Source organism: Calliphora vicina, chromosome 3 (assembly GCF_958450345.1).
Source record: "Calliphora vicina chromosome 3, idCalVici1.1, whole genome shotgun sequence".
Taxonomy (NCBI): domain Eukaryota; kingdom Metazoa; phylum Arthropoda; class Insecta; order Diptera; family Calliphoridae; genus Calliphora; species Calliphora vicina.
The window spans coordinates 11,507,630-11,535,258 of NC_088782.1; the positions used below are offsets into that span (position 1 = coordinate 11,507,630).

Here is a 27,629-nt window from a genome sequence, read left to right on the forward strand (position 1 = left end):
GGTTCCCTGTGATGGTCTGTCGATTTGACTTGTTGGCTGGGCTTCACATACGATATCTTCGGGTTATCGATCCATTTTTCATCGCATGTAATGATTCATCATTTCGGACATGCAAAATCGTTTTGCTAGACAACGTTTTGAAATTGCTACTTGAGTGGCTCCCAATGATTTTGCAAGCTCTTGTTGAGTTTTACAACAATCTTCATGGAGTAATGCCTCAAATTCTGGGTCTTAAAACTTTTGTCTTGCCTGGGAAATCTATGTCTTCTGTATCAAAATCACCACTTCTGAACCACACAAATCATCTCTTGCACATTGAAACCGATGGAACACATTCATCATAAGCTTTGGTGAGCAACCGATGTAATTCCCGCATACGACGCTTTGTTGGTAAAAAACTCGACATTATCGAAGCAAAAAAAAACGTTGTTATTTACACTATAATGTTCAATAACTAAGTTAGAATAAATGGCAGATATGTAAGTAATCTACAAAATGATATATACATTTTTTAGAATTGAAATATTTTTTTAAGTTTTTTAGTTAAACAAAATTTTGAAAATGTAAAATTTGGGATTTGAGCTACTCATACAATTTTATGATTTTTTATATGAAATTATAATGAGCAATCAATGTCAGAAAATGTTTATATTTTATATTTAAGCATCAGTGAAAGGTCAGTGAAAAACAAAACGTACCATAATTGTATATTTATTTCAACATAACTATTATTTAAATTTGTTGGAAAATATTGTTAGTTTGGGCTTTGAAATTTTAATTAATTATACAACCTCTTGATTGCTAAATGATGGAGAAACATTTTTGGAAACATTGGATATCTGAAAAGTCCAAAACATGGGCCACCTTAATATACTTACATATAGATTTTTATGAAAATTTTATGAAAAATTAATGATTTACTTACATTTCATTTATTTGTGTGAGCAAAGTTTCCTGGAATATAGAAAAATATTTATGTAAGTAATACGAAAATAATTGAAGAAGATATAAGAGAAAATGTGTCGCAATATCGAAACGCGTAAGCGATACAAAGGCGACACTTTTAGATATTATATTGAAATATCCCCAAATGATGATATCAAGAAAAAACTAAGGATAAAGTCAAAACTTAATGAATATTATTCATTAAGAAACAAAATTTACGATGAATTTCCGTTTTCTCAAAATCTTTTAATTAAATAAGATTTTGAAGATATTATAAATATTTCCAAAAATATTGTAAAGATTTTTTGTGAAATGATAAATATTCCAAGAAAATCCAAAATATTCATTGCTAATCTATTGTACATTTCTTTTTAAGTATTTCATACTTATGATTAATAATGCACCTGCCAACACATAGTTTTTTCGATACCCCCACCAGCTGACTAATAAAGTTCAAAACAGTTGCCAAAAGACCCCCAATTAGTGTTTAGTACTGGTATTATCAATTCAATTTAATCTCTTTGTGAGCAATCTAAAGGGGGCGTTAACTAATAATTCCTTTGTTTTTTTTTAGCCACAAACAAAAGAATTGATTAGGGCTAAAGAAAAAGTTCCAATATAGATTTAATGATTAATAGCCAAAGCTATAAATAATTCTATTTTTCACTTCTCTACACATAATTCAAAGTAATTGCTTATTTCGCACACAAATATCTGCTATCTCTTTCTCAAATAAGAAAATCTATTTAGTTTTTTATTTATGTTTTTATCAAAACCATTAAATGTCATTATTAGCGCCTTTTTAACGTTCTTATCAATTGGAAAACACTTGAATCACACTGCTGTTGTTTTTTGCAATATTTTTTATTTATTTTTTTTATTTTTATTCTCGATTCAACAAATTATATTGACTTTATTGAAGTGCTACTTGTATGTTCGCATTCAGTTTAGTGCACATAGTGGTGAATATCGCGTGTAAAATTGTTATAGAACACACAGAAAAAAAACCAAATAAAAAAAGAAAAATATAGTAATAAAGTAAAAAAATAAAAAAGAAACGAACAAAAACATTGACTGTAAATTGCTGTTGAAACAGGAGCATAAGCCAAATACTTTGCAAAAAAAAAAATATATCTAAAAATCAAAAGTAAAGATTGTTTTAAGTTTTTTTCTATAAAGTTGATTTTCTTAGCAACTACTTTAAGTTGCGTGTTACAATGTCTTAATTGTTTATTTTTTTTTCAAGATTTTATAAGAAGTTTTTAGTTAGTTAACTTAAATACTTAAAGGTTGGCCATCGATTCGAAACTGTTAAAAGGTAACGGTAACGATAATTTGGATTATTTCGGTAACGGAAGCTTAGCGGTAACGGTATTTTGGTTTATTTCGGTAACGATAATTTAACAGCAACGGTAATTGCTGTTAATGCTATTTAAAATTATATTGGTAAATGTATTTTAGCGGTAACGGTAATTGCTATTATTTCGGTAACGGTAGCTTAGCGGTAATCGTAGTCGATCAGATTTGGTTCAGGTTCCCTGTGATGGTTTGACCAAATTTCAGTAGCTCATAATAGATATATGTAGATATAGTAGCTCAGATAGATAGGAAATAAATCTGTAACTTCTAAATGGATAATAAATATTATCATGGCTATATAGAATGTGCAGCCCTAAGAGGGGCGGAGCCTCAAGTGTGACATCTCGGTTATATGGAAAATTAAAAATTCAAATCGGTCTAGCTGTTTAGAAGTTATTGATTTATTTCCACTTTTTTCCATTTCCCCTACTGTGCATCGTAAAGTAATAACAAAAAATATCAAAACCCATTCTATGTAAAGCTGTCAATAATAAGTGCAGCAACATACATGATCTTTTATCTTCAATAACAAAAGCTCTTTACAAGAAACAGTATTAGTGTAAAACACATACAGATTTATTAGGATAGCACCGACAAAAAAACTCTAATTTATAAAATGCCTCTTAATGAAATGGGTAAAGCACATAGATACATTTTTTAATAAATTTTAGATTTAATTTTTTTTTAACCAATTTGCCTAATTTCTCCTTTACATTATTATGTAATAAAACAAGTTTTAGATCAAAATTTTAATTTCTTATAAAACATTTTTTAAAAACGAAAATAAGTTTTTAAAAAATGTTAAAAAAAGCTTTTTTTGAAGCGTATAAATAAAAATTTGATTCTGAAAAGTGGTGTTTTTTGTATTTTAAAAAAGGTATTGATTTTGAAAAAAGCTTTTTTTAAAAAATCTTAATTTTAAAAAGCTTTGTTTTAAATAAAAGCTTTTATTAGTTTGTGAGAAAAGCTTTATTGTTAAAAACACATTTTTTATTTTAAAAGTGTTGTTTGAAATATGTAAAAGCTTTTATTCAGATTTTTTTTTGGTATATAAAGTTATTTTAATGAGATAAAATTTGTTGTTGATAACACTCTGCTACAAAATGATACTTTTTGTCAGAACATGAAAAGCCACCTAATGGAGTTTGTAGGCCTAGGTGAGGACATACAAAACCGTTTTAAAAGATTTTGAAACACCCTCAAAATTTTGAGTTATTTTGAAAAAACGGTTTTAGGGTAGGTCGTAGTACTTAATACCTCTAACTCACACATTTTTGAACAGATTTAAAAATTTTAAACAAGTAAAGTTAGGTTAAGAATTAAGCTTTCATAAAATGTATGTATAAAATCTATATTCCTAGAAACAGTGTAAGTTTTTATAAATAGTTTCGCTATCTTTTTTATTTTTTTTTGAATAATTAAAACGATGGTTTGTTAAGAACTAAATTTCCTAAATTTCCTTCCATATCAAAATAAGCAATGAAAAGCGACTAAAATCAAAAAAGTTGATAAATTTATAACTTTTATAAACTTATAACTAACAAATGTAAAAAAATTCACGTCATTTTAAAGCGCATTCAGTTTTCTTTCCAACCCCGTTTAAAAATTTAAAGTCGGACAGAGACTGACTGAGTTGCAAATCGATAAGTTGACGAACATTTAAGGGTGTTTCTGAAATTTTTCGACACAATTTCTAATGTACTCGGCAAGCCCTATAACCCACGCTAGGGCGTTTTCCAAGTTTTTTTTCCATCGTAGCACCGTGTAATTAATGTTTTTAAAAATATTTATTTTTAAAAATAAATTTATTAAGTAAATTTGACATTGTTATAAAATAAGTTTGTATAAACAGCAATTTTGTGAGAAAAGATTTATTGTGTAACACATTTTTTAAATGATATGGAGAAGAGCTTTTCTAGACAAATTCTGGTCGTAAAAGCTTTTGGAAAATTAAAAAAGTTAAGTGGAAACTTTCTATAGAAATTTTTTTTATAGAAAACTTGTTATAGAAAACTTTCTATAGAAAACTTTCTATAAAAAAACTTTCTATAGAAAGCTTTTATCTAATAGTAAAAACTTGTTTGTAATAAAAGCTTATTTATGCCAAAAAACTTTGTTTTAAACAAAATTTTTTGTATAAACAGCTCTTTTGTAAGAAAAGCTTTATTGTGTAACACAGAACTTTCTATAGAAAATTTTCTATAGCAAACTTTCTATAGAAAATTTTCTATAGCAAACTTTCTATAGAAAACTTTCTATAGATAACATTCTAAAGAAAACTTTCTATAGAAAACATTCTATAGAAAACTTTCTATAGATAACATTCTATAGAAAACTTTCTATAGATAACATTCTAAAGAAAACTTTCTATAGAAAACCTTCTATAAATTTGAAAACTTTCTATAGAAAACTTTCTATAGAAAACTTTCTATAGAAAACTTTCTATAGATAACATTCTAAAGAAAACTTTCTATAGAAAACCTTCTATAAATTTGAAAACTTTCTATAGAAAACTTTCTATAGAAAACTTTCTATAGAAAACATTCTAAAGAAAACTTTCTATAGAAAACCTTCTATAAATTTGAAAACTTTCTATAGAAAACTTTCTATAGAAAACTTTCTATAGAAAACTTTCTATAGATAACATTCTAAAGAAAACTTTCTATAGAAAACCTTCTATAAATTTGAAAACTTTCTATAGAAAACTTTCTATAGAAAACTTTCTATAGATAACATTCTAAAGAAAACTTTCTATAGAAAACCTTCTATAAATTTGAAAACTTTCTATAGAAAACTTTCTATAGAAAACTTTCTATAGAAAACTTTCTATAGATAACATTCTAAAGAAAACTTTCTATAGAAAACCTTCTATAAATTTGAAAACTTTCTATAGAAAACTTTCTATAGAAAACCTTCTATAAATTTGAAAACTTTCTATAGAAAACTTTCTATAGAAAACTTTCTATAGAAAACTTTCTAAAGAAAACTTTCTATAGAAAACCTTCTATAAATTTGAAAACTTTCTATAGAAAACTTTCTATAGAAAACTTTCTATAGATAACATTCTAAAGAAAACTTTCTATAGAAAACCTTCTATAAATTTGAAAACTTTCTATAGAAAACTTTCTATAGAAAACTTTATATAGAAAACTTTCTATAGATAACATTCTAATAAAACTTTCTATAGATAACATTCTAAAGAAAACTTTCTATAGAAAACTTTCTATAGAAAACATTCTATAGAAAACTTTCTATAGAAAACTTTCTATAGAAAACTTTCTATAGATAACATTCTAATAAAACTTTCTATAGATAACATTCTAAAGAAAACTTTCTATAGAAAACTTTCTATAGAAAACTTTCTATAGAAAACTTTCTATAGAAAACTTTCTATAGAAGACTTTCTATAGAAAACTTTCTATAGATAACATTCTAAAGAAAACTTTCTATAGAAAACTTTCTATAGAAAACATTCTATAGAAAACTTTCTATAGAAAACTTTCTATAGAAAACTTTCTATAGATAACATTCTAATAAAACTTTCTATAGATAACATTCTAAAGAAAACTTTCTATAGAAAACTTTCTATAGAAAACTTTCTATAGAAAACTTTCTATAGAAAACTTTCTATAGAAGACTTTCTATAGAAAACTTTCTATAGATAACATTCTAAAGAAAACTTTCTATAGAAAACTTTCCATAGAAAACTTTCTATAGAAAACCTTCTATAGAAGACTTTCTATAGAAAACTTTCTATAGATAACATTCTATAGATAACATTCTACAGAAAACTTTCTATAGAAAACCTTCAATAGAAAATTTTCTATAGAAGACTTTCTACAGAAAACTTTCAACAGAAATTTTCCTATAGAAATCTTTATAGAATTCTTTATATAAAACTTTCGTTAGAAAACATTCTATGGAAAACATTCTCTAGAAAACTTTCTATAGAAACCATTCCCTATAAAACTTTCTGTACAAAACATTCTATAGAATATGTTCTACGAAAAACTCTCTAAAAATAAAATAATTTTTATTTTAGAGAGGAATATCAAGAATTTATTTTGCAGCCATCTTAATGCTTTTAAATGTGTCTATGTTATTAAATGAATGCGTTTGAGTGCAGCAAACAAAGTCTTTGTACAGGATTTTCTTTTAAATCCTTGTGTTTTTTTCTTCTATACTGAACTGTGGTTGAATGGTTGTTTTTCTGAGATGCAAAGAAATGTTTATTTTTTTCAAAACTATTTTATTAAAGATGCCATTTACAAAGATTTCATTGCATTGTGTATGATTATGCTGATACAGCAGATAGTTTTCATTGATAGAAAAATTAAAAATAGAATTGAAATCAGCAAAATTAAATTAAAACTAAAACTTTTACATATTTGTGGAAATTAATATAAAAAGTGATTTTTTTTGGGTAATTTTAAAGGTAATGTGATTTTGTTCGGTAGTTATTTTTTTTAATTTGTAAAAATCATTATTGCTGTGGTAGTTTTAGTTTTAAATGCCAGAAGATAATTAAAGTTTAAAATTCAAATTTAATTTTTTTTAATGAATATCTAGAAAAATCTTTAGTTTATTTATGATCTCTTGAAAAATAGTACAAACAATTAAAACTTATTTCTTATTTTATTTTTATTAAAAAAATAAACTTTTATATTAATTTTCTTTTCTCTCCCTAGTCAACTTACACCGCCAAAACAATCAATAATGTTTAAATTAAAAACTTCAGCACAGCGCAGCCCTGCTTTATCCACATTGAATTTTCAAAATATGTTTTGTTACCGTAATCGCTTCGTTTTATTAATATTTTCATTATTATGCACAATAATTGTATTAACTCAACCAGCTGTTGCTCTAACCATACCAGCTCAACCAGCTTTAGTCTCCTTCTCCTCGCCAGCATCATCATCATCTGAATCATTAGTGATGATTTTGCCACAAGTTAATGGGAGTAAGGGGAAGATGGCATCATCAGTGTTAGAACAGGAATTTAGTTTCAACAAGGCGGTGGTGGATGTTTTAACACCTGGCCAACAAGTTATTAATGCAGTACCCGATAAAGGTAAGTTTCAAATTAAATTTTAGTTGGATTTGTTTTTCTATTACTGACTAAGCAGCACAGACAATCTTCCCTTCCCTTTCCTTCCTTTTACCTTTGTTTTATAGAGTACAAAATTGTTATTATACTTTGGATTTAATAATAATGAAATATAAACAATATAATAATGATGCTACAGTAGTTGTAGTAGTTATCATAGTTATTTTTTCTGCTCTTGGTTACAGCATTTATAATCACGTTATAATAATCGCAGTAGAATTAGAATTTTGAAATACTTTAGTTGTAGTATTGTTTTGTATTACAATATTTAAGCACTTGTTGTTTTTTTATTTAATTGAATAGTTAAGCACTGGGTTTTATTTTCACTTTATACGAAAGCAAAAACATAAAAAAAATGTCAAAAGTGTTTGTGGGACACAGTGACGTATAAGTGTTTTTAATTAAGTTTTATCAATGAATAGCACTTATACGTCTAAGTGTTTTTTTGATATTAGTTGAAATTATCATTTTAATTAACATTTAAAAATATTCATTTATTGGTGTTTTTATAAATAGCTCTTAAATTCTGGTTGGTTCGTGTTTTGAGCAAATAAATAAGTGTTTTTAGTTCAAAACGTCGGGACAGCAACAGTTTTTTTTTAAACACGCATTAATGAAAGTATGAATGAAATATATACATTAGTAGCCTAGACATTCGGCGATAATAAATAGAAAAATTGTTTGTATAAATCTGTATAGTTTTTAAACTAGATAGTACTTTACAAATTTAAAATTTGTATTATTGATGTGTTTAAAGATTTGTTATAATCACATGATTTAAATTGACTTTTTCAGTTCATACTAAAGGTCTGTAAATGTTTAATTGATTGGCTTGCTGCTGAAACTTGATAAGTCAATTATAGATCATGTACAGTATTTTTGTATTTTTTTTTTGTTAAAAAAATAAATTCTTCTATCTTCTATCTTCTATCTTCTATCTTCTATCTTCTATCTTCTATCTTCCATGTTCTATCTTCTATCTTCTATCTTCTATCTTCTATCTTCTATCTTCTATCTTCTATCTTCTATCTTCTATCTTCTATCTTCTATCTTCTATCTTCTATCTTCTATCTTCTATCTTCTATCTTCTATCTTCTATCTTCTATCTTCTATCTTCTATCTTCTATCTTCTATCTTCTATCTTCTATCTTCTATCTTCTATCTTCTATCTTCTATCTTCTATCTTCTATCTTCTATCTTCTATCTTCTATCTTCTATCTTCTATCTTCTATCTTCTATCTTCTATCTTCTATCTTCTATCTTCTATCTTCTATCTTCTATCTTCTATCTTCTATCTTCTATCTTCTATCTTCTATCTTCTATCTTCTATCTTCTATCTTCTATCTTCTATCTTCTATCTTCTATCTTATATCTTCTATCTTCTATCTTCTATCTTCTATCTTCTATCTTCTATCTTCTATCTTCTATCTTCTATCTTCTATCTTCTATCTTCTATCTTCTATCTTCTATCTTCTATCTTCTATCTTCTATCTTCTATCTTCTATCTTCTATCTTCTATCTTCTATCTTCTATCTTCTATCTTCTATCTTCTATCTTCTATCTTCTATCTTCTATCTTCTATCTTCTATCTTCTATCTTCTATCTTCTATCTTCTATCTTCTATCTTCTATCTTCTATCTTCTATCTTCTATCTTCTATCTTCTATCTTCTATCTTCTGTCTTCTATCTTCTATCTTCTATCTTCTATCTTCTATCTTCTATCTTCTATCTTCTATCTTCTATCTTAAACACAAAAAATGTTTCTATCTATGTCCGTTATAGACTCTGAAACCATCCAACCGATTAGCTCCAAACCGGTTTCATTGGAAAGGAAATTTTTGAAGATGGTTTTAGACACCTAGAATACTACATTGGGTCTATTCGGTCCATTCGTAAAGCCGATTTTAAAATTTGCCCAAACATTTTACCCAAATTTGAACTTTTAAAAATTAGTACGTCTTGAAATTTCGTATGTGGTACATCACACGATGTGTTGATCCAATATGAAGGGATTTTTGGAAATTCGAATTTTATGAGGGTAAAAATATGTAAAATCTCTAAAACTAATAAAGTTATCACTAAAAGTCGAACTTAATCTAAATTTATATAAAAAAAAAGTCGACAGTTATGTGGTTTTTGTACTTTTAAGGGGAAACCCAAGTTTAATACTTTTTTGTATCCCATATTCCAGAAATTAAATTTAAATGTAATTGTGAAAAAATTTCAAATGAATTTCGGCACTTTTTGAAATTTAAATGTATAACGGGTCAAATTGATCCCTCTTTTTGGTACTTTTTTTTACAAAGATATTTTTTATGTATATTAGTTGGTAAATTTTTATTAAAAACCCCTCCATTAATAAAGAAATATTAAAGGGAGGTGTATCAAAACGGGTCAATTACGGACTAATTTTAATTGCTAATTTGAAACAAAAATTTCCTTTCTTTTACGCACACCATAAACCGAATATATTTTTAATTTGAAATATAAAAATGTAAAGCTAATTTAGTTTTGTTTGAAAAAAAAAAACATAATCAAAATGTGACAAATTTTTATACTTTGAACATTGTTCATTGCAAACAAAAATTGATTTATTTAAACAATCAGTAAAAACCATCGGCTATTCTAAATATATTTTAAAAATTTTCCTCTAACCTTAATCAATGGATGAATTGTTTAATCTATAAAATGATTTGAAATCTTTACCACATGGGAGCAAATAAAATGGAAATAAATTAACACTTTCAGATTTAACTACAAATGATATCAATAGCTTATATATTGTTTTTATAGAATCTACACCATTTCCAATTAGGTATATTTCAAACATTTTAAATTGAATTTCAGAAATTTCTAAAAAAAAAACAATTGAGTAGTCGGATGGGGCACGGTCTGGGCTATAAAGCGGGTGAGGCAAAACTTCCTAACCACTTCAATCTAAATACTTTTTTCGTAGGTATTGCAACATTGCTTAAGCATGTAAATTAACATTTTTGTTATGCGATATAAAATATCTACTGATATCTTAGTTATTTTTTGTAATAATAATAATTTACCTTTAACTCATAAGTTTTAATATGTTATAAATACTTTGACCTAAATACTCCTTTAACATACAAACACACACATAGACATAGATTTAAATGTATAAGAAATAACCCACTCAACCAAACAATAGAAAATTTAGAAAATTTCGCTGAAAATGAAAATGTTCACAAAACCGAATAATTCTCAATAATTTTTCAAATGATAATTGTACCTCAATAAGCATTTCTAATGGAATTCAAGTTGAAAGCAAGTGTAATTCAAGCCTTGAATTATAGTCAAGCAATTGAATTACAGTTGTATTATATTTGATTTCAATAGCATTATCCAGTAAAAATTAAACATAAATTCAAGCCATTTGTTTTTTGCTTAAAAAATACTTAATTTTTTCAAATATCTTTCAAGTTTAAAACATAATTACATTTGCATTGAAGTCAAATTCCAACAAATAATTGAAGTTCTTAAATTTGTATAATAAACGAATTTTTGTAATACTTAAGTAGAAAAAATATCTCAATATAGCTTGCTAATGATTCTTTATTCCTACCCAATAAGCACCTAAGCCCCAAAAAATTTAAACACTTGAACATTTTATCGAAATTTGACTTGAATGCAAATGTAATTATGTTTTAAACTTAAAAAATATTTGAAAAAATAAATGTTTTTCAAACAAAAGACATATGAGTTGAATTTATGTTTCCCTTTTACTGGATAATGCTATTGAAATAAAGTTCAAAACAACTGTAATTCAATTGCTTGACTATAATTCAAGGTTTGAATTACACTTGCTTTCAACTTGAATTCCGTTCCGTTCCGTACCGTTCTCGAATTTTGATAATAAAGATTTTGCTGCTCTCGAATGTTTGTATGAGATACGTTAGATGGTATTACAATTTTCTAATGTTCTGGTCTGGTGGGAATTTTAATAAACATGTATACTTACATTTCCATGTCGATTCATAACTACTCTTTATACATTTAAATAAAATGAATGAAGAAACACTTCAAATTTGTTATACTCATAATGTTTTATGTAAAGTATTCATAAAAGGCATTTTCTAGCTATTTTAACCATAGTTTTGTAGTTTTCTTTGACTACGACTGCTGCTGCTGCTTGCCAAAGCGAAATGTGTTTTTTTATGTTTTCATAGCGCCTTTTTTTATATTAGTATGTAGTTGATTATTGTAAGCATCTTATAGATTGTTTTATTTTCATACAAAATCATTTGTGTTTAAGCATGAGTATTATATTTATTCCCTGGGGCCAATTTAAGTATGCATACACCTAGAGAAAAACAAGTAAGAAAGTATGGTCGGTCAAGCCCGACCATATAATACCCTACACCAAGTAAATGAGTAAAAATATTTTTCTTGTAAAATATCAATAATTTATATTTTTGAGTGATTTTCGGAAGTGGGCCTTATATGGGAGCTATGACCAATTATGGACCGATCACCATAAAATTAGGTCGTGTGATTTATGTCTATATTAAAGTTAACTATGTTGAATTTTGTGTGTATACCAACATTTTTAAGCGATTTATGCACGTTAAAGTGATTTTCGGAAGCGGTTCTATATGGGAGCTATGACTAATTATGGACCGATCGTAACAAAATTTGGTGACATGAATTTTGTATATATAAAACTTATTTGGAGCGAAATTTGTGTAGATACATAGATAAATAAACGTTTATGACCGATAAAGTCCAATTTCGAGGGGACATTTGTATGGGGGCTAGGTGAAATAATGGACCGATTTCAGCCAGTTTCAATAGGCTTGGTCCTTGGGCCGAAAAAGTAATATGTACCAAATTTTATCGAAATATCTTCAAAATTGCGACCTGTACTCTGCGCACAAGGTTTACATGGACAGCCAGCCAGCCAGCCAGCCAGCCAGCCAGCCAGCCAGCCAACCAGACGGACGGACGGACGGACGGACGGACGGACATCGTTTAATCGACTCAGAAAGTGATTCTAAGTCGATCGGTATACTTTAAGGTGGGTGTTAGACTAACATTTTTGGGCGTTACAAACATCTGCACAAACGCATAATACCCTCCCCACTATGGTGGTGTAGGGTATAAATATGGCTATGAGTAACATATTATGAGAAGATTTATGATTGTAGACCAAACATATTATGATCATCATTAGCATCGTATAATATCATATTATGATCAAATATAGTCGTTATATTACATCATACTCTTTTTTATAAGTAATCATATCTGTGAACTTTTGACAAAACAACTTAAGTGGAATTTTCAAATTTTTCAGGAGAGATCAAAAACTGTTGAATTTATCGATCAATATTTTATTACTTATCCTTGAAGAACTTTACTATTTATCTCAAAGAATTATACAAAGGATAAATAATAAAATAATTATCGATAAATACAACAGTTTTTGCGAATTAAGTTGTTTTGTCAAAACAAATCAACAACTCCAAATAAGTCGATTTGTTTTTTTTATGATATCTCAGAAATTAATCGACCCCTTAGCGCCAAATTATCGTAAGCGACAAAACACAAATTTTACAGGAGAAGGTTTTTTTTGATTATTTTGAAATTTATACATAGAATGAAAAATGTTATGATGCGATATAATATAATTTCGTTCAAGCTATTTGTCTATTTTTCAAAAATATTTATATCTTTTGACAATTAAAAATTCATGGAATACTTTATAGAAAAATATGACAGTTATGTAGATTTTTCTATATAAAATGGAAAAATAAAAACGAATTTTGAAAAAGTGTTGAAAAATTCCAAAATTAGTAATTTTTAGTTTTTTGGCTATAATATCCATACCAGGGTCGGGGTTATCGGGACCCTTTACAAAATAATTAGAAATATTGAGCCACCTATAATCGGTTACTATATTTTAATATCGGATACGCGATTTGAGAATTTTTGGCCTAAAGTTTTATTTTACATAAAAAATAGGTGGTTTTTGAAAGGACCTGGTCCCTCGTTAACAACAATTTTGAAATTGGTTTTCTTTTAAAATATTTTATGAAGACTAAGCTTTCAGAAAGTAAAAATTCCTTATACATCCTCTTAGAAATTTTTTGCGATAACTTAAAAAGAAAAGAAGTTCTTTTTTCCCAAAAATAGCGAAAAATTGCTTTTTATTTTTTTTTTAAATTCAAATACATATAAGTTTGGACTTAGTCATTATTTTTAAACAGTTCTTTTTCCATTTGATACACTCATGAGTTGTTAGTCCAATTAAGGAAAACTGGGAGAATCGGGAAATATTTGGAGTAGGGTGGGTAAAAATGTTAAAAATTTAATTTTCAAATGCGAATATCTCCTAAGCTGTAATAGATAATTGATAGCTACGACGAGGTTTTTTGTAGTGCTCGATGAGAAGATTCTACATGTATGTTTTTGAAATCGGAACTCAAACCAAGAAATAATATCGTTTTAAAAATGTAACATACCCGAGGTGTCCTACTTTGAGGGCCCTTGGTCGCGCTCCTGGTGGGCCCATGAGATCCGCGTTCAAAACTTAAACTCTTTGCACACGTGAAATTTCATTCAAACCAATCGAACCATTTAGAAGTTACAGATTTATTTCCCTCTTTTTTTTCTATACCACTGTGTGTCGCTTACGATAAAATTTGTTTACTGTAAAATATAAACATTGACTTACGATAAAATCTTACCCCCTATATTTTTGATGTTATTAACAATTTTGATATTCTGAGAACGCTAAAACATCAGTCGGTCCATAAAATTTTAATTTCTGCAATAAAACAAAAATTTTAAAAATGTCGCTTACGATAATTTGGCGCTAAGGGCTTGTAACATTCGTAAGAAGAAGCAGATTAGTGTAAACGGAGCGTTTTGAAAAGTTAGTTTTATTATAAAACACGTAAGAAAGTATGGTCGGTCAAGCCCGACCATATAATACCCTACACTAAGTAAAACAGCAAAAACATTTTTCTTTTAAAATTTCAATAATTTATATTTTTGAGTGATTTTCGGAAGTGGGCCTTATATGGGGGCTATGACCAATTATGGACCGATCACCATGAAATTAGGTCGTGTGTTACTATGTTGAATTTTGTGAGTATACCAACATTTTTAAGCGATTTATGGACGTTAAAGTGATTTTCGGAAGCGGGTCTATATGGGAGCTATGACTAATTATGGGCCGATCGTAACAAAATTTGGTGACATGAATTTTTTATATATAAAACTTATTTGGAGCGGAATTTGTGGAGATACATATATAAATTAAATATTTATGACCGATAAAGTCCAATTTCGGAAGGACATTTGTATGGGGTCTAGGTGAAATATTGGCCCGATGTCAGCCACTTTCAATAGGCTTGGTCCTTGGGCCGTAAAAATTATACGTTCCAAATTAGATCGAAATATCTTCAAAATTGCGACCTGTAGTCTGCGCACAAGGTTTACATGAACAGCCAGCCAGACGGACGGACATCGTTTAATCGACTCAGAAAGTGATTCTAACTCAGAAAGTGATTTAAGGTGGGTGTTAGACTAATATTTTTGGGCGTTACAAACATCTGCACTTTACAAACATCTACCCTCCCCACTATGGTGGTGTAGGGTATAAAAACTAAGATATTTGCTTATCCCGACTAAAGATATTTTGTTCAAACTCCACAGATATTATGATCCAAATCAATCATAAAATGCAAACACCTTTTCTTCTGGAATTTCTCGAAGTACTTATCGAAACTAATAGTATCCATTTGGGGTTTGCTAGTTTTAGCTGTTGATCGGATTTTATATATTTTGGCTACAAATTGATTTTTCCGAAGAACATGCTATTGTTCTCATGGCTATATTTTTGAAACCATTTTGAATATTGTTTTACTGTCGTCGGCACAATTGTAGTTATAGACTAGAAGAAAAAAAATGTAAAACAAACTAACCCGAAAAAACTGCCTCAAAGTTGCTAAAATGTCAAATTCTTTACTCACTTACACACTACAGTTTGTGTCGGCAAGAAACCAACCAATTGTAGTAAGGAAATATAAGAAAAGATAAATCACGGTTTATTGTTGGTGTTTTGTTTAAGCTTTGATATTTTTACAAATAAAGCTTGAGTGTCTGTAATTCTCAAATACTCTATAGTTTTATTTGTATAATATCTTTAGTTTTTCTAAAGCCTTTTGGGAAAAGGTTTCCTGATGATCTGGCCTAAGCAACCAGTGAAATGCGCATAGGAACTAGCTTATCCCCCAACAATAAATTTCAGTGAATTTATCAAATTAATTATCAAAAAAAAAGTCGAAAAATTATTTTTTTTTATATATATTTTTTCACAATTTTTGGCCCTTAGCTGCTAAACTGTGGGAAAGTTGAAGCAATGAAATTGGTGAATTACTTTCATAAAATCAATGCATTTAAGACATTGAAATTAGATTTTCTGCATCACCTCTTTGACGATTTCTAACACACGGAATCGGACGAACTAGGAGAGCTATTCTATTAGGTCAACAATTGAATGATGCCAATGTAAAAACGATACAAAGGAAAAAAAGCAGGATACATTGCCTGCAGAAGTTTGCTGGTGGATTCTTAAGGTATTCCAATATGAAGATGCAGGCACCGAAGTCGCGAAGGATAGTTTTGAAGGCCACACCATTGAATGTGCTATCAAGTTCATTTCTCGAATTTTCGATGTAAAACACAGCTTGAAAATGTGAAACAAGTTTTTTCCAATATTAAAATGTTCTGAAGAATTATGAATAATATTATAAGGAATATTTTTTCTGAAGATTACTTACTGAATTTCCCACAGTTTGGCAGCTATGGCCCATAAATGGTGAAATAACAATTATTTGTGTACGACAACAATATATTGGTTGTCGTAACCATGCTGAATCATGGTTTTCCTCTGCGTGTATATACATTTGATTAAGGAATGAGATCAATTACACTGGTATAGAAAAACTTTTGAGTTTATTCAGTAATTAAAGAATGTTATACATTAATCCTTTATTTAAATTATCTAAGATTCATTGATCTTATTGTAGAAATTCAAAATTTATTGATACTCATGTTCAAGTTTATAATAACAATTTTATTGTTTAGAGAATTTATCATTGAATTACACACTTTGACTTGCCTTAGACCTTAAAGCTATGAATGTTTATTGATTTTTAGCTCAATATCCTTAAAGAAACGTTAAATACATATGTATGCATGTGCATTAGAGTGCTCCCAACTGTTCCCAAATGTCACCTGTTTTATATTTTTAATATTGTTATGTTTTTACCTTTTAGAAACGGTGGCTTATTTCTTTTAAATAAAACGGATACTTTTGATTGCAAATAAAAGCAGTTTAGTAGTTTAAAATTGTAACAACACTTTATTTATTTAAATTTATACAACAACAGTTTAAATATTCACTCAGCATTTTTATATACTTTTATAATACACAGAAATTTTAACACTTAAATTAAACACTGTACAAGAATTTTGATGTTAACTCTAACAGCGCGTATGATAAACTAAACTAACTACTGCATCCGCAGCCACTATTTATACACAGCGCCATCTTCCTTCGAGTACATTCATGATTGTTGTTAACGGACAAAACTAGAATATTCGAATTCTAGAGCAGCTTTAGCAGCTTCAATGTTAATGTTAGCATCTTAAACATTTAGTGTTGCTATCAACATTGTTGAGAAGTAGAAGCTTATACTGATGTGCTTGTTTATAAACATGATGAATGTTGCAGGCAATCGTTACAGGCAAATCAAAACGCTAATGGAAATTCCAAATAAAATTTACAACCACTAAACGTTGTCCGATTTTGCTAAAATGTTCAGCATTTAATTTCTATATGATGAAGAACAATTTTAGGCCTTGGGGTCTCCCTAATGTATATGAACATGTGAGTAAGTGTATGAATGAATAACTGTGAATACAAGTGTAGAACAAAATAGCTGGTGGGAGGGAGTTAGAGTGAAGGAGAACATAAAAAAGGAACAACATCATCATCACATCAAATGTATCGATGTCTATTAAAGCAAATGACTTGACATGCTTACGAGTACAAGTCACAAGTTGAGCTGAAATCCCAAACCACCATTTATTCACTTATTCACCATCACATCTTACAAACACACATTCTGAGAATTCATTGAATTTTATTCAATTGAATTCTATTCCATTCCATTCGATTCTTTGTTTGTTGGTTTGTTTGCATTTGCGTGTAGTTAGATGTTGTTCTTCGTGTTGTCTCAATAACTGTCTATCATTTATTCACAATAGTTGTATTAAACCGTACGATTGTCGGTAATGACAAGTTTATTGGTAAATTGAGTTTATTTAAACGTTTGTAATATGATTTTAATAGAAAAGGAGGATTCTTTTTTTTTGAAAACGAACATGTTTTAAGTAAGATTAAAAGCTAAATTATATTACCAAATATTGAATGTCAGATTTAACTATAATCTTTAATTGGTTGTTTAAAGTATCTTTGACTTTTAAAGCTCCCTTTTTGGGAGGTGAATAATTTGCATTTTATTTTATTTATATAAATATTACTCATACCACCCGTAGTGCACTTATCAATAAAGTTATTTTATAACAGTTATTTTGTAACTTTAATAATAAAACCATCTAAAACAATTATTTTTCAACATAAAAATAAAAGTTCGAATAAAACTGTTAAAAAGGGAGTTTTAATTTGCCGCCATTAAATAAAATTCATTTGAGGAGTTTTTTTTTCGTCAGAAAATAAAACTCTTTTGAGGAGTTTTATTTTTCCCGTCAGAAAATAAAACTCATTTGAAGACTTGTATTTTTCCCATCAGAAAATAAAACTCTTTTTATGTAAATTGACGCTTGTCAGATCATTACAATTTGTAAAGAAACTTGCATTGCAATTGAATAAATCGTCACTAAAATAAAAACAAGTGAGATTTTAATTTGTTATTGTTTGATTCCTATTGCTATTGTTGTTTCTTAAATAAATTACTACACACATTATATCAATAAAGAAAGATACTGGAAAAAAGAAGAAAATAAACGAAATGAGTTTTATTTTCAGACAGGAAAAATAAAACTCTTCAAATGAGATTTATTTTATGACGGGAAAAAAACTCCTCTAATGAGTATTTTTTTAGACGGGAAAAATAAAACTCCTCAAATGAGTTTTATTTTAGACGGCTCTGTTTTTAACAGTTTCATCCGAACTTTAATTTTTACGTTGAAAAATAACTGTTAGCTGGGGAGTTGAGATCGTTTTTTTTAATATCACAGAATCTGAAAGAGCAATTCAATGGAATCTATTGGTATATGACAGTATAGGTCTCCGTTGACTCTAACATGGAGATTTTTTTAGTTTTAATTTTCTGGATAACCGGATTATTATTAACGGTTCCTACAAAAAACGGTTTTTTAAACAGAGTTGTATTTAAAATATCGGGTACGAAAATTTATAAATACAAATAAGGCAAAAACGAACTGTAAAGAAAATTAAAAAAAAAAAATAAAAATCTTAATATGATTACAAAGGGTATTCAAAATTCCCCCCTAACTAATATAACTTCTATATAAATCTATTTATTTTTATATTCATACTATCATATGTAGTTTAGTAAGAATTCATTTCCTTTGACCATTAAATGAAACAATCAAAAATCATACCCCATGATTATGATGATGTTCATCAAGTGGCTGATTTACTAGGATTCTTAATAAAATAGCAAAAAAAAAAAAATGAACACAAGAAGCAAAGAAATAATAAAGGAGATGAGCAAAGCAAGAAAGATAAATTACCCAAAATTCAAGCTGTGCATAAGAAGAAAAAGGAAACTGTAAGGAAATCTAGCTACAATTGTACATAAAAAAATAGAAATACACTTATGACTACATTTTTCTCATATCCTAAGAAATCTTAAAGATGGAAATAAAATAAACTTAAAAGGAAATGCATACTTTAGCCACTTTTTTTTGTGTAACTGTCTGTCTACTCTAATAATGTTTAAAATATATATAAGAAATGGAAGCTACACTAATAGACTTCAGCAAACATACATAAGTGTATAAAAGGAAGTAAGTAAAGTGAGGAGAGAGCAAAAAAGCGCTGTAAATTTTAATGAATGTGTGAAAAAAAAGTTAAATAAAGCAAAGAATACCAACAAAACATCATTTTATAAAGAGGTCTTCATCTTTTAATACACTCATCTTGGCAGAATAGTTATTTTAAGTCTGGCCATAAGAAACAAAATTCATGGGTTTCAATTTAGTTGAATGTATTTATAACCTACACCATGAATGGCAAGGATATATGTATATAAGTTTGTCATTCTGTTTGTAATTTCAACATTTTTCATTTGCGACCCCACGAAGTGTATATAATCTGGATCCTTATAGATAGCGGAAGTGATATAATCATGTTAGTCTGTCCGTCCAACTTTCCTTAGCCCTCAAATAACTTACATACCTGATTCATACATAAAAATATGCACTATAGACTCGTTGCTATTTAAAATCGAGAAAATCGGTCCACAAATAGCTGAGCTATAAGGAAATAACCTCGATTTTTGGCATATTTTTGATATATTTCTGGATTACTAACTCAGTGCAACACCAATAAAAAATAACCATATACGGACACCACTATGTGATAAAGAACAAAAAACCAGTGTCTCCCAGTTTTGCCCAAAGTAATGCATGTTTTTTTATGCTCCCCCAAAGATTTGGGGCCTTGGTGTCATTTTTGAAAAAAGTGATAATTTTCTCAGGCTCATATCTTGCAAACTGTTCGGAATTTTGATTTACACTTTGAGGCAAAGTTGTAGCCCTTATCATAAAGAACAAAAATTGTGAACAAATAAAATCAGAAAAACTTCATCTTCAAGATCAAAATCGCAAAAAACTTTAAAGAATTCGATTTTTCATCTCGTTTCTCTTATTCAGGTCCATAGGTAGCAAACCGTTCAAAATTCAAGGAAACAATCAACTACAAAAATGTACCTAAGATCTCAGTAAACAACTTTCTAGAACATATAAACTTTCTAGGAATGATTCTTAACACCGTTTAGGTAGGTCAATGTAAGTTAGTAAGAAAAAACTAAAGTAATAATTAAGTGTTTTGAGCCATAAACTATTAAATTATAAAAACTAAAGCATACTTTTAGGCAGCTTAAAAAATTACTTATAATTTTATTTCCAATTTTTAAAGTTTTTTGCGATTTTGATCTTGAAAATGAAGTTTTTTTGATTTTATATGTTTACAATTTTTGTTCTTTATAATAAGGGCTACAACTTTGCCTCAGATTGTAAATAAAAATTCCGAATAGTTTGCAAGTTATGAGCCTGAGAAAATTATCACTTTTTTGCAAAAGTGCACCGAGGCCCCAAATCTTTGGGGGCCCATAAAAAAAGTGCACTTTGGGCAAAACTGGGAGACACGGTTCTTTTTTTTTTGTCTTTTATCACTTACGGGTGTCCGTATATTTCCATGACTTAAAAAATTACACACAGTGTAAGTCATTAATACAGACAATATGGATATCTAATGATAAATATTTCTAAGTCCATTGCAACGATGTATATAACGCTATAGTAATTTGGACCGACAATGTCCCAAAATCGGGCAAAATATTTATACCCTACACCACCATAGTGGGGAGGGTATTATGCGTTTGTGCAGATGTTTGTAACGTCCAAAAATATTGGTCTAACACCCACCTTAAAGTATACCGATCGACTTAGAATCACTTTCTGAGTCGATTAAATAAGCTCCAAATAAGTTTTATATATACAAAATTCATGTCACCAAATTTGGTTACAATCGGTCCATAATTAGTCAAAGCTCCCCTATAGACTCGCTTCCGAAAATCACTTTAACGTGCTTAGATCACTTAAAAATGTTGGTATATACACAAAATTCAACATAAATAACTTTCATATAGACATAAATCACACGACCTAATTTTATGGTGATCGGTCTATAATTGGTCCTAGCTCCTATAAGGCCCACTTCCGAAAATCACTCAAAAATATAAATTATTGAAATTTTAAAAGAAAAATATTTTTACTCATTTACTTGGTGTAGGGTATTATATGGTCGTGCTTGACCGACCATACGTTCTTACTTGTTTTTATCTCGATTTTTTTTTTCGGCAAAAAAATCTTTGTGTCAAAAATTTTAATTTTTTTTTTAAAAAATTTTAAATTTCGTTTACCAGAAATATTTAAAAATTTTATTTTAAAATATAATTTGATGAAGGTTATATCAGATTCGGCACAACCCAATATAGCTCTATTACTTGTTTTTTTTGCTTTTTTAGCTTTCTTTGATTTTTTTATTTTGTTTGGGGTATTAATTTTGTTTATTTTATCTTTCTTTAATCTTATATAGTGTAATGCTTTTAAAACGAAATTTTAATGTGTTAACATTGTTAGGGCTAATACACAAAAATCAAATAGGTTTTTTTCAATTGTTTTTATTAGGATGCTAAGTGATAAGTACAGAAAATAACATACTTAGATTAGGTTTTTCTTTGTTTTTTATTTAAGAAGAATCTAATGAAAATATAGCACCCTAAAATAATCATATTTTTCTTTTTAAAAATGTTACTTTAAAAATAAAATACGGGGTTTTGTTTAGTTGAATTAGGAAAATAGGTTTTTTACACCTAGAGAAATAATAAGGGAGACTATAAGACATTTAATGATGAATTGCTGTAATGGAGATTTTAAGCTGAGTTCCTCATATTTTGATAACTATTTCCGGCTACGACAAGGTCACCTTAATTGACCGCTCCAAACTTATTTGCAATGAAATTAAAGTAAACTGTTAAAATACTTTTAAAAATTTTCAATATTTTACTGAACATTCTTCATTCCACCTAAAACCATTTAATTTCAAAACTAAAACTATAAGTAACATTAACATTTCTCCCCCTTTGGCTTTACTCAAACAATAATCTTCTACTTAAACTAAACTTTGACATTCATAAGTGCATTTCTTTAACATTTGTTGTTGTTATGGTTGACGTTGAAATCTTTCGTTTTAATGTTCTAAGGAACCAACATTTATCATAACCGAGATATAGAGATTTTCAAGGATTCTACGATCTGGTTTACTTACTTCTAAACACACAGAGAAAACAAAAATCTTAAGATGTAGACTAAGTAAAATGCAGTTATTTAAATATTATTTAACCCAGTAACCTGAAAACAAAGAATAATACAAAAAATAAACAGCTAACAATGTCTACACATGTCATAATGACATGACCACAAATGGAGGAAAAAGTTAAAATAAAATATGAAAAATAAAACTGAAAGTAACTAATGATGAAAATACTACTATAGAGATGTTGAATAGTGATGCTAAGAAATGTTTTGTAAGTGAATTTTTAAATTTTTTGAAATATTTGAGGTTTTAAATTGACATTATTTCTCGATTCGGCGGCTCGGCTTAACCGATTCTTATGCGCTCGTCGCAGGTCTTTGCTGGTTGGTTATGATAACACAATAAACATAGCATACAGAGTAGTATTATTTTAGGATATTTTTTGCTTGAAAGGCAATAAAAACATTTTCAACCATAGTGAAATTAAAATTAAAATCAATATTTAAATAAATATTATTCATACCAACCACCAGAAAACTGGGAAATTGCTCTTAAGTTATTCGATACTCCTTTCAAAAATGCATGTGAATATTATGGAACAAATATGAGAAAACTCTGAAAAACCTGACTAAATTATCGATTTGAAAATTTTTAGATAAACATTACTCATACGAGCGCACTGTGGTTCCAAATCAAAATCTAGGTGGACAAAATTATTTGGCGATCTTTTGGTGTCTCCGATTCCAAAAAAAAATTTTAAAAGATCAATATAAACTTTTTTTCAAGTTACAGTAGGGTCTAGATATATAAAAATCATTAAAGAAAATAGGTTTTCATGTGTTTCTGAAACTAAATTTTTAAAAAGATCTGTATTTACTATATATTAGAGTGTCCCTTAGAATTAAATTTTTGGAAATGTTGAGACGGTACCCCCTGAAAACTTGTGTAATGACATAAAATACCACCAAAAAATTTTTTAGCTTGTTCTAAGAAGGGCAACCCGTTCCGGCTTTGCGATTTAGTTTTGAGGTGCACAACATAATACTTAAAAGTTTGTTTCCTATAAAAATAAAATTTTCATCAGCACTATTGAAATTGACTATTTTTTAATGGTTTTAGAAGTTTGGGGTCATTTTAATCCCAAGTGCTATTATGGGTTAATTTAAATTTTTGTATTGTTTTTGTAAATACTAGACTTTGTGTTACATTTTGCTTAAGTTTCATCAAAATCGGCCCAAAATATATATAACATTTCGCTATTTTTCCATGAGAAATTCCAAATATTGAAAAATTTGACTTTTGATCTTCTCGATTTAAGGGTTAACGTTTTCCGATTTTAGTAAAACTTTCAGATTATATTTATAGTTACCGGGAATATAATATTCTGAATAGCTTTTGCTTAAAAATCATAACAGTAAAGAAATTCGGCTCATTCGCCAAAATATGGTCAAAAAAATAGTTTTTCTCGAAAATCTCAAAATTTAAATCGCTGGTACGGAAAAATTATAAGAGGTATTGTTATATTTTTTTCATATTTTTATTCCCTATTATGTTGTCAATAAATCACCATGTGATGATCAAAAATTTCTGAAATTTGTTTAACAAAATTTTTAAAAATTTTAAATTGGAGTTTTGAAACTGCCGTTAAAAAAAATAATTTTTTTTGATCATACCTGGGAATAGGTTAGCGGTATCCTACGAAGACAAAAACTCATATACAAGTAAATATAGATATATTCTAAGTAAAAATAAACTTTTATTTTAACATTTTTTAACCAATTTTTGTCTTTTATATCTCATTAGAACGACAATTATGTACATATTTCGATTCTTTTAAACTAAATTGCAAAAGTAATTATTTAATGGCAAAGTTTTTACAAAAACTGAAAAAAATGGATTTTTTCCCCTTGTAAATGCACCTCAAAACTAAATCGCTAAGTCGGCACGGGTTAATTCTAAGGGACACTCTACTATATATATTTCAAGTTACAGTAGGGTAGATATATAAAAATCAGTAATAATAAAAAAAAATATTTCTAAAAATTCCACTCTATAAAAATTAAAAAAAAGTATCTCGGCGGGTGATGGCGGCTACAATTTTTTTACAATGATTGTAGCCGCCAATCCAAGAAGTTTCTTTAAATGATGTATATAGGCATATTCTTAGAAGAATAAAAAAATATCTGTATATTTGAGACCCAAGTTTAAATGACTATAACAGGAAAATGGAGAGGCCCATAAATATAAGATATACACTTGATAAAAGCCTATATAAATGTTTATCTATGATTTTAAGTATGAATTTCTATATGGTAAAACAATTGAGATATATGTAATTTAGTAAAGCAGGAAAATATTGAAAAAAATTAACGAACATATGATTCAACATTTTTTGAACTTCTGGCGCAATTAAAAAACCCATTTGTATTGGAGGAGAGCAGATTGTCAGCTTCCGAAAAGAACTTCGTTTTTCCAAATTCTGAAGATACCGATTTTTATAATTTTGTCCACCTAGATTTTGATTTGGAACGACAGTGGAGCGGTAGTTCAATTTAAATAGCTTTTGCTTAACAAATATTTCTAATAATTACACAGGATAATAAAATCGAAAAAATTTTAGAGGCTTTTTAAGCCACTACATAATTTTGATGTATTGTGGTTCCAGTAGTACAAATATGGCGTAAATTTTAAATTCTATGAAGAGGTTTTTTTTTTTAAATTTTTAAGTAAAATTATAAATTTTTTTAGATATTTCTACACATAATTAATGATAACTCAAACAGAGTTAGTTCGCTGTTATTAAAATAAACCTAGAAAAGTTTAGATTTACATAGCCTTTAATTAGTTTATATATTGCGTTTTAATCGATTCAGTAGTTTCGAAGTTATAATAAAAAATTGAAGCAAAAATATATTTTTTACGTGAAAATAGGAAATTTCTTTTGTTTTAAAAAAATACATGAAAAATCAAAAATGGAAGAAATTGTTCAGAGTTATTGCTTTATTGCAAAGCCACAAGTAATAGGAACAAATTTAAATGTAGATCATAAAAATCGATTGATTCGTTTCGAATTTATTCACAATTAAGTGAATTTCCTCATTTTCACAAAATTTTATTTTTTTGTTTGATATACATAAAATTGAGTAATTAATGTTTTTCTTTTGAATGATTGAATTTTGAAAACATTTTCCCCATGCTATGTATAAATTTTCGGCTCAATAGTTTCGGAGTTATAATAACAAATTGAAGCAAAGAATGTAATTTTACGTGAAAATAGGTTTTAAAAAAATCATGAAAAATCATAAACGGCAGAAATTGTTCAGAGTCAATGATTTATCACAAAGCCACATGTAATAGGAACAAAATGAAATGTAGACCATAAAAATCGATGGATTATTTTCGAATATATTCACAATTAAGTGAATTCTTTCATTTTCACAAAATATTATTTTTTTTGCTATTGACCAGTGTTATTAATTGGACATGACGAGGTTTTTCAAATCTCGATTCCTTCATATATTTTTCACCCAATTTTTTTTTGCAACAAACATAGTTTCAGCTCTATTTGTTCACCAACATTTTTCTTATCAAATTTTTTCCACCAAATTTTTTTTTTCACAAATTTTATAGGAGACACAGAAAACGTTCTAAAATCCTTTGGTTTTGAATATCTTTGAAATCTATTAAAGTAGTTTTATTACTAAATTAAGAGTTGGGAACTTATGAGCCCGTTTTCTTTGACGTATTTTGTATATTTAGGTGGACTTGTCACATTTTATTATACATAAGCATGATTGAAAGTCTTTTCACTAAAGTTGCTCGCAACGTTTATTAAATTACAAAATATTTCCTATAAAAAGTTATCATTTACGTTTTTTGCTTGAAATTAAATGAATAAATATCACTGTACAACACAAAAAAAAAATTACAAGGTCCGACCAATAAATTTTGATAGAGGAGACAAAAAAAAGACACGTGTATCGGCGTTTTGAAAGTTTAGATCTGAATTTCATTCAGAGCTGACACATTCTTATTGTTAATCAGCATAAGAAACCATGTGATTCTTACTTTTTAGGTATAAAATGTGTCTAGCAAATTTATGTAAAATGTTACGGAGAACATTTTTGTAGAATATGTTAACCCTCTAAATCCTCAAGGTATTGGTCTTTTTTGTCTTTCTTTTAAAAAAGAGCAAAAAACACCAATGAAACAGGAATTTGAGGGGTTAAAATGTTCCCCAAACATATTACCCGTGAAATTTTACTATAAGTGCCTGAATACACCAAAACAGAAAATTCAACCAGAAAGTCAGAAATAAGACACAACAAAAGAGAGCCTAGGGTTAATTTCGCATTTATTAAGAATTTTATTTAGCATGAAACAAAAATAGTTCAGATTTAACTAAAAATTATTAATATCTCTATTATTTTACCTTCAATAGAAAATTTGGATAGGAAGTATTCATTAATTACACTTTTTTAGCTCTAGGCAATTCCACTTCATTATCATACAATGTCCAGGTTCGACCATGTAATTTTGAAAAAAAATTTATTTTTTTTGAATAGTGTAATTAATGATTTAAACATACTAAAATCAATTTTATTTGATTGATATAAAAATTTAGCAATTTCGTTTAAAACTGGACATATCACAGTATATCACTAAGCTAAACGATAGTTGTAATATAAAGAAAATCATTTCTTTGGCAATACCAAATAGTTATGCTATTTATAAATAGTTTTGCCCCAAATTGCAATACTACATGCAGAGAAAAAGTAAAGTTGTTCTTGATTAACGCAATCATATTTCAATATTTCACGTTAAGTTCTTAAAAATATTAAGGTCACTGTAATTATTTATATGAACAACATAATATGGTCGAATCCTTCATAATAAACATGATTGCCACTAACATATATTATATAATACATAATTACTATAATCATATATATTATTGCTGAAGTCATGTGAATGGTTGCCGTAATCATATTCAAGTTTAAAGAGCACACCTTTATTCAAGTAGTTACATCAATATATCATATGAATCGATTACTCACTTAATGAATCGAAATTATTTAAACACTAAAA

The 27,629-nt window shown here is 28.0% G+C and overlaps 1 protein-coding gene across 1 annotated transcript in view; it reads left to right on the forward strand.

Annotated features, from left to right (window-relative positions):
* Window positions 1-1,875: 1,875 nt before the first annotated feature.
* Window positions 1,876-27,629, forward strand: part of LOC135954596 (uncharacterized) — a 37,851-nt gene continuing 12,097 nt past the window's right edge. The window contains exons 1-2 of the mRNA XM_065504787.1: window positions 1,876-2,092; window positions 6,993-7,375. Of these exons, the coding sequence (XP_065360859.1) occupies window positions 7,021-7,375 (355 nt within the window). The 5' untranslated portion in view covers window positions 1,876-2,092; window positions 6,993-7,020. The remainder of the gene's footprint in view (window positions 2,093-6,992; window positions 7,376-27,629) is intronic.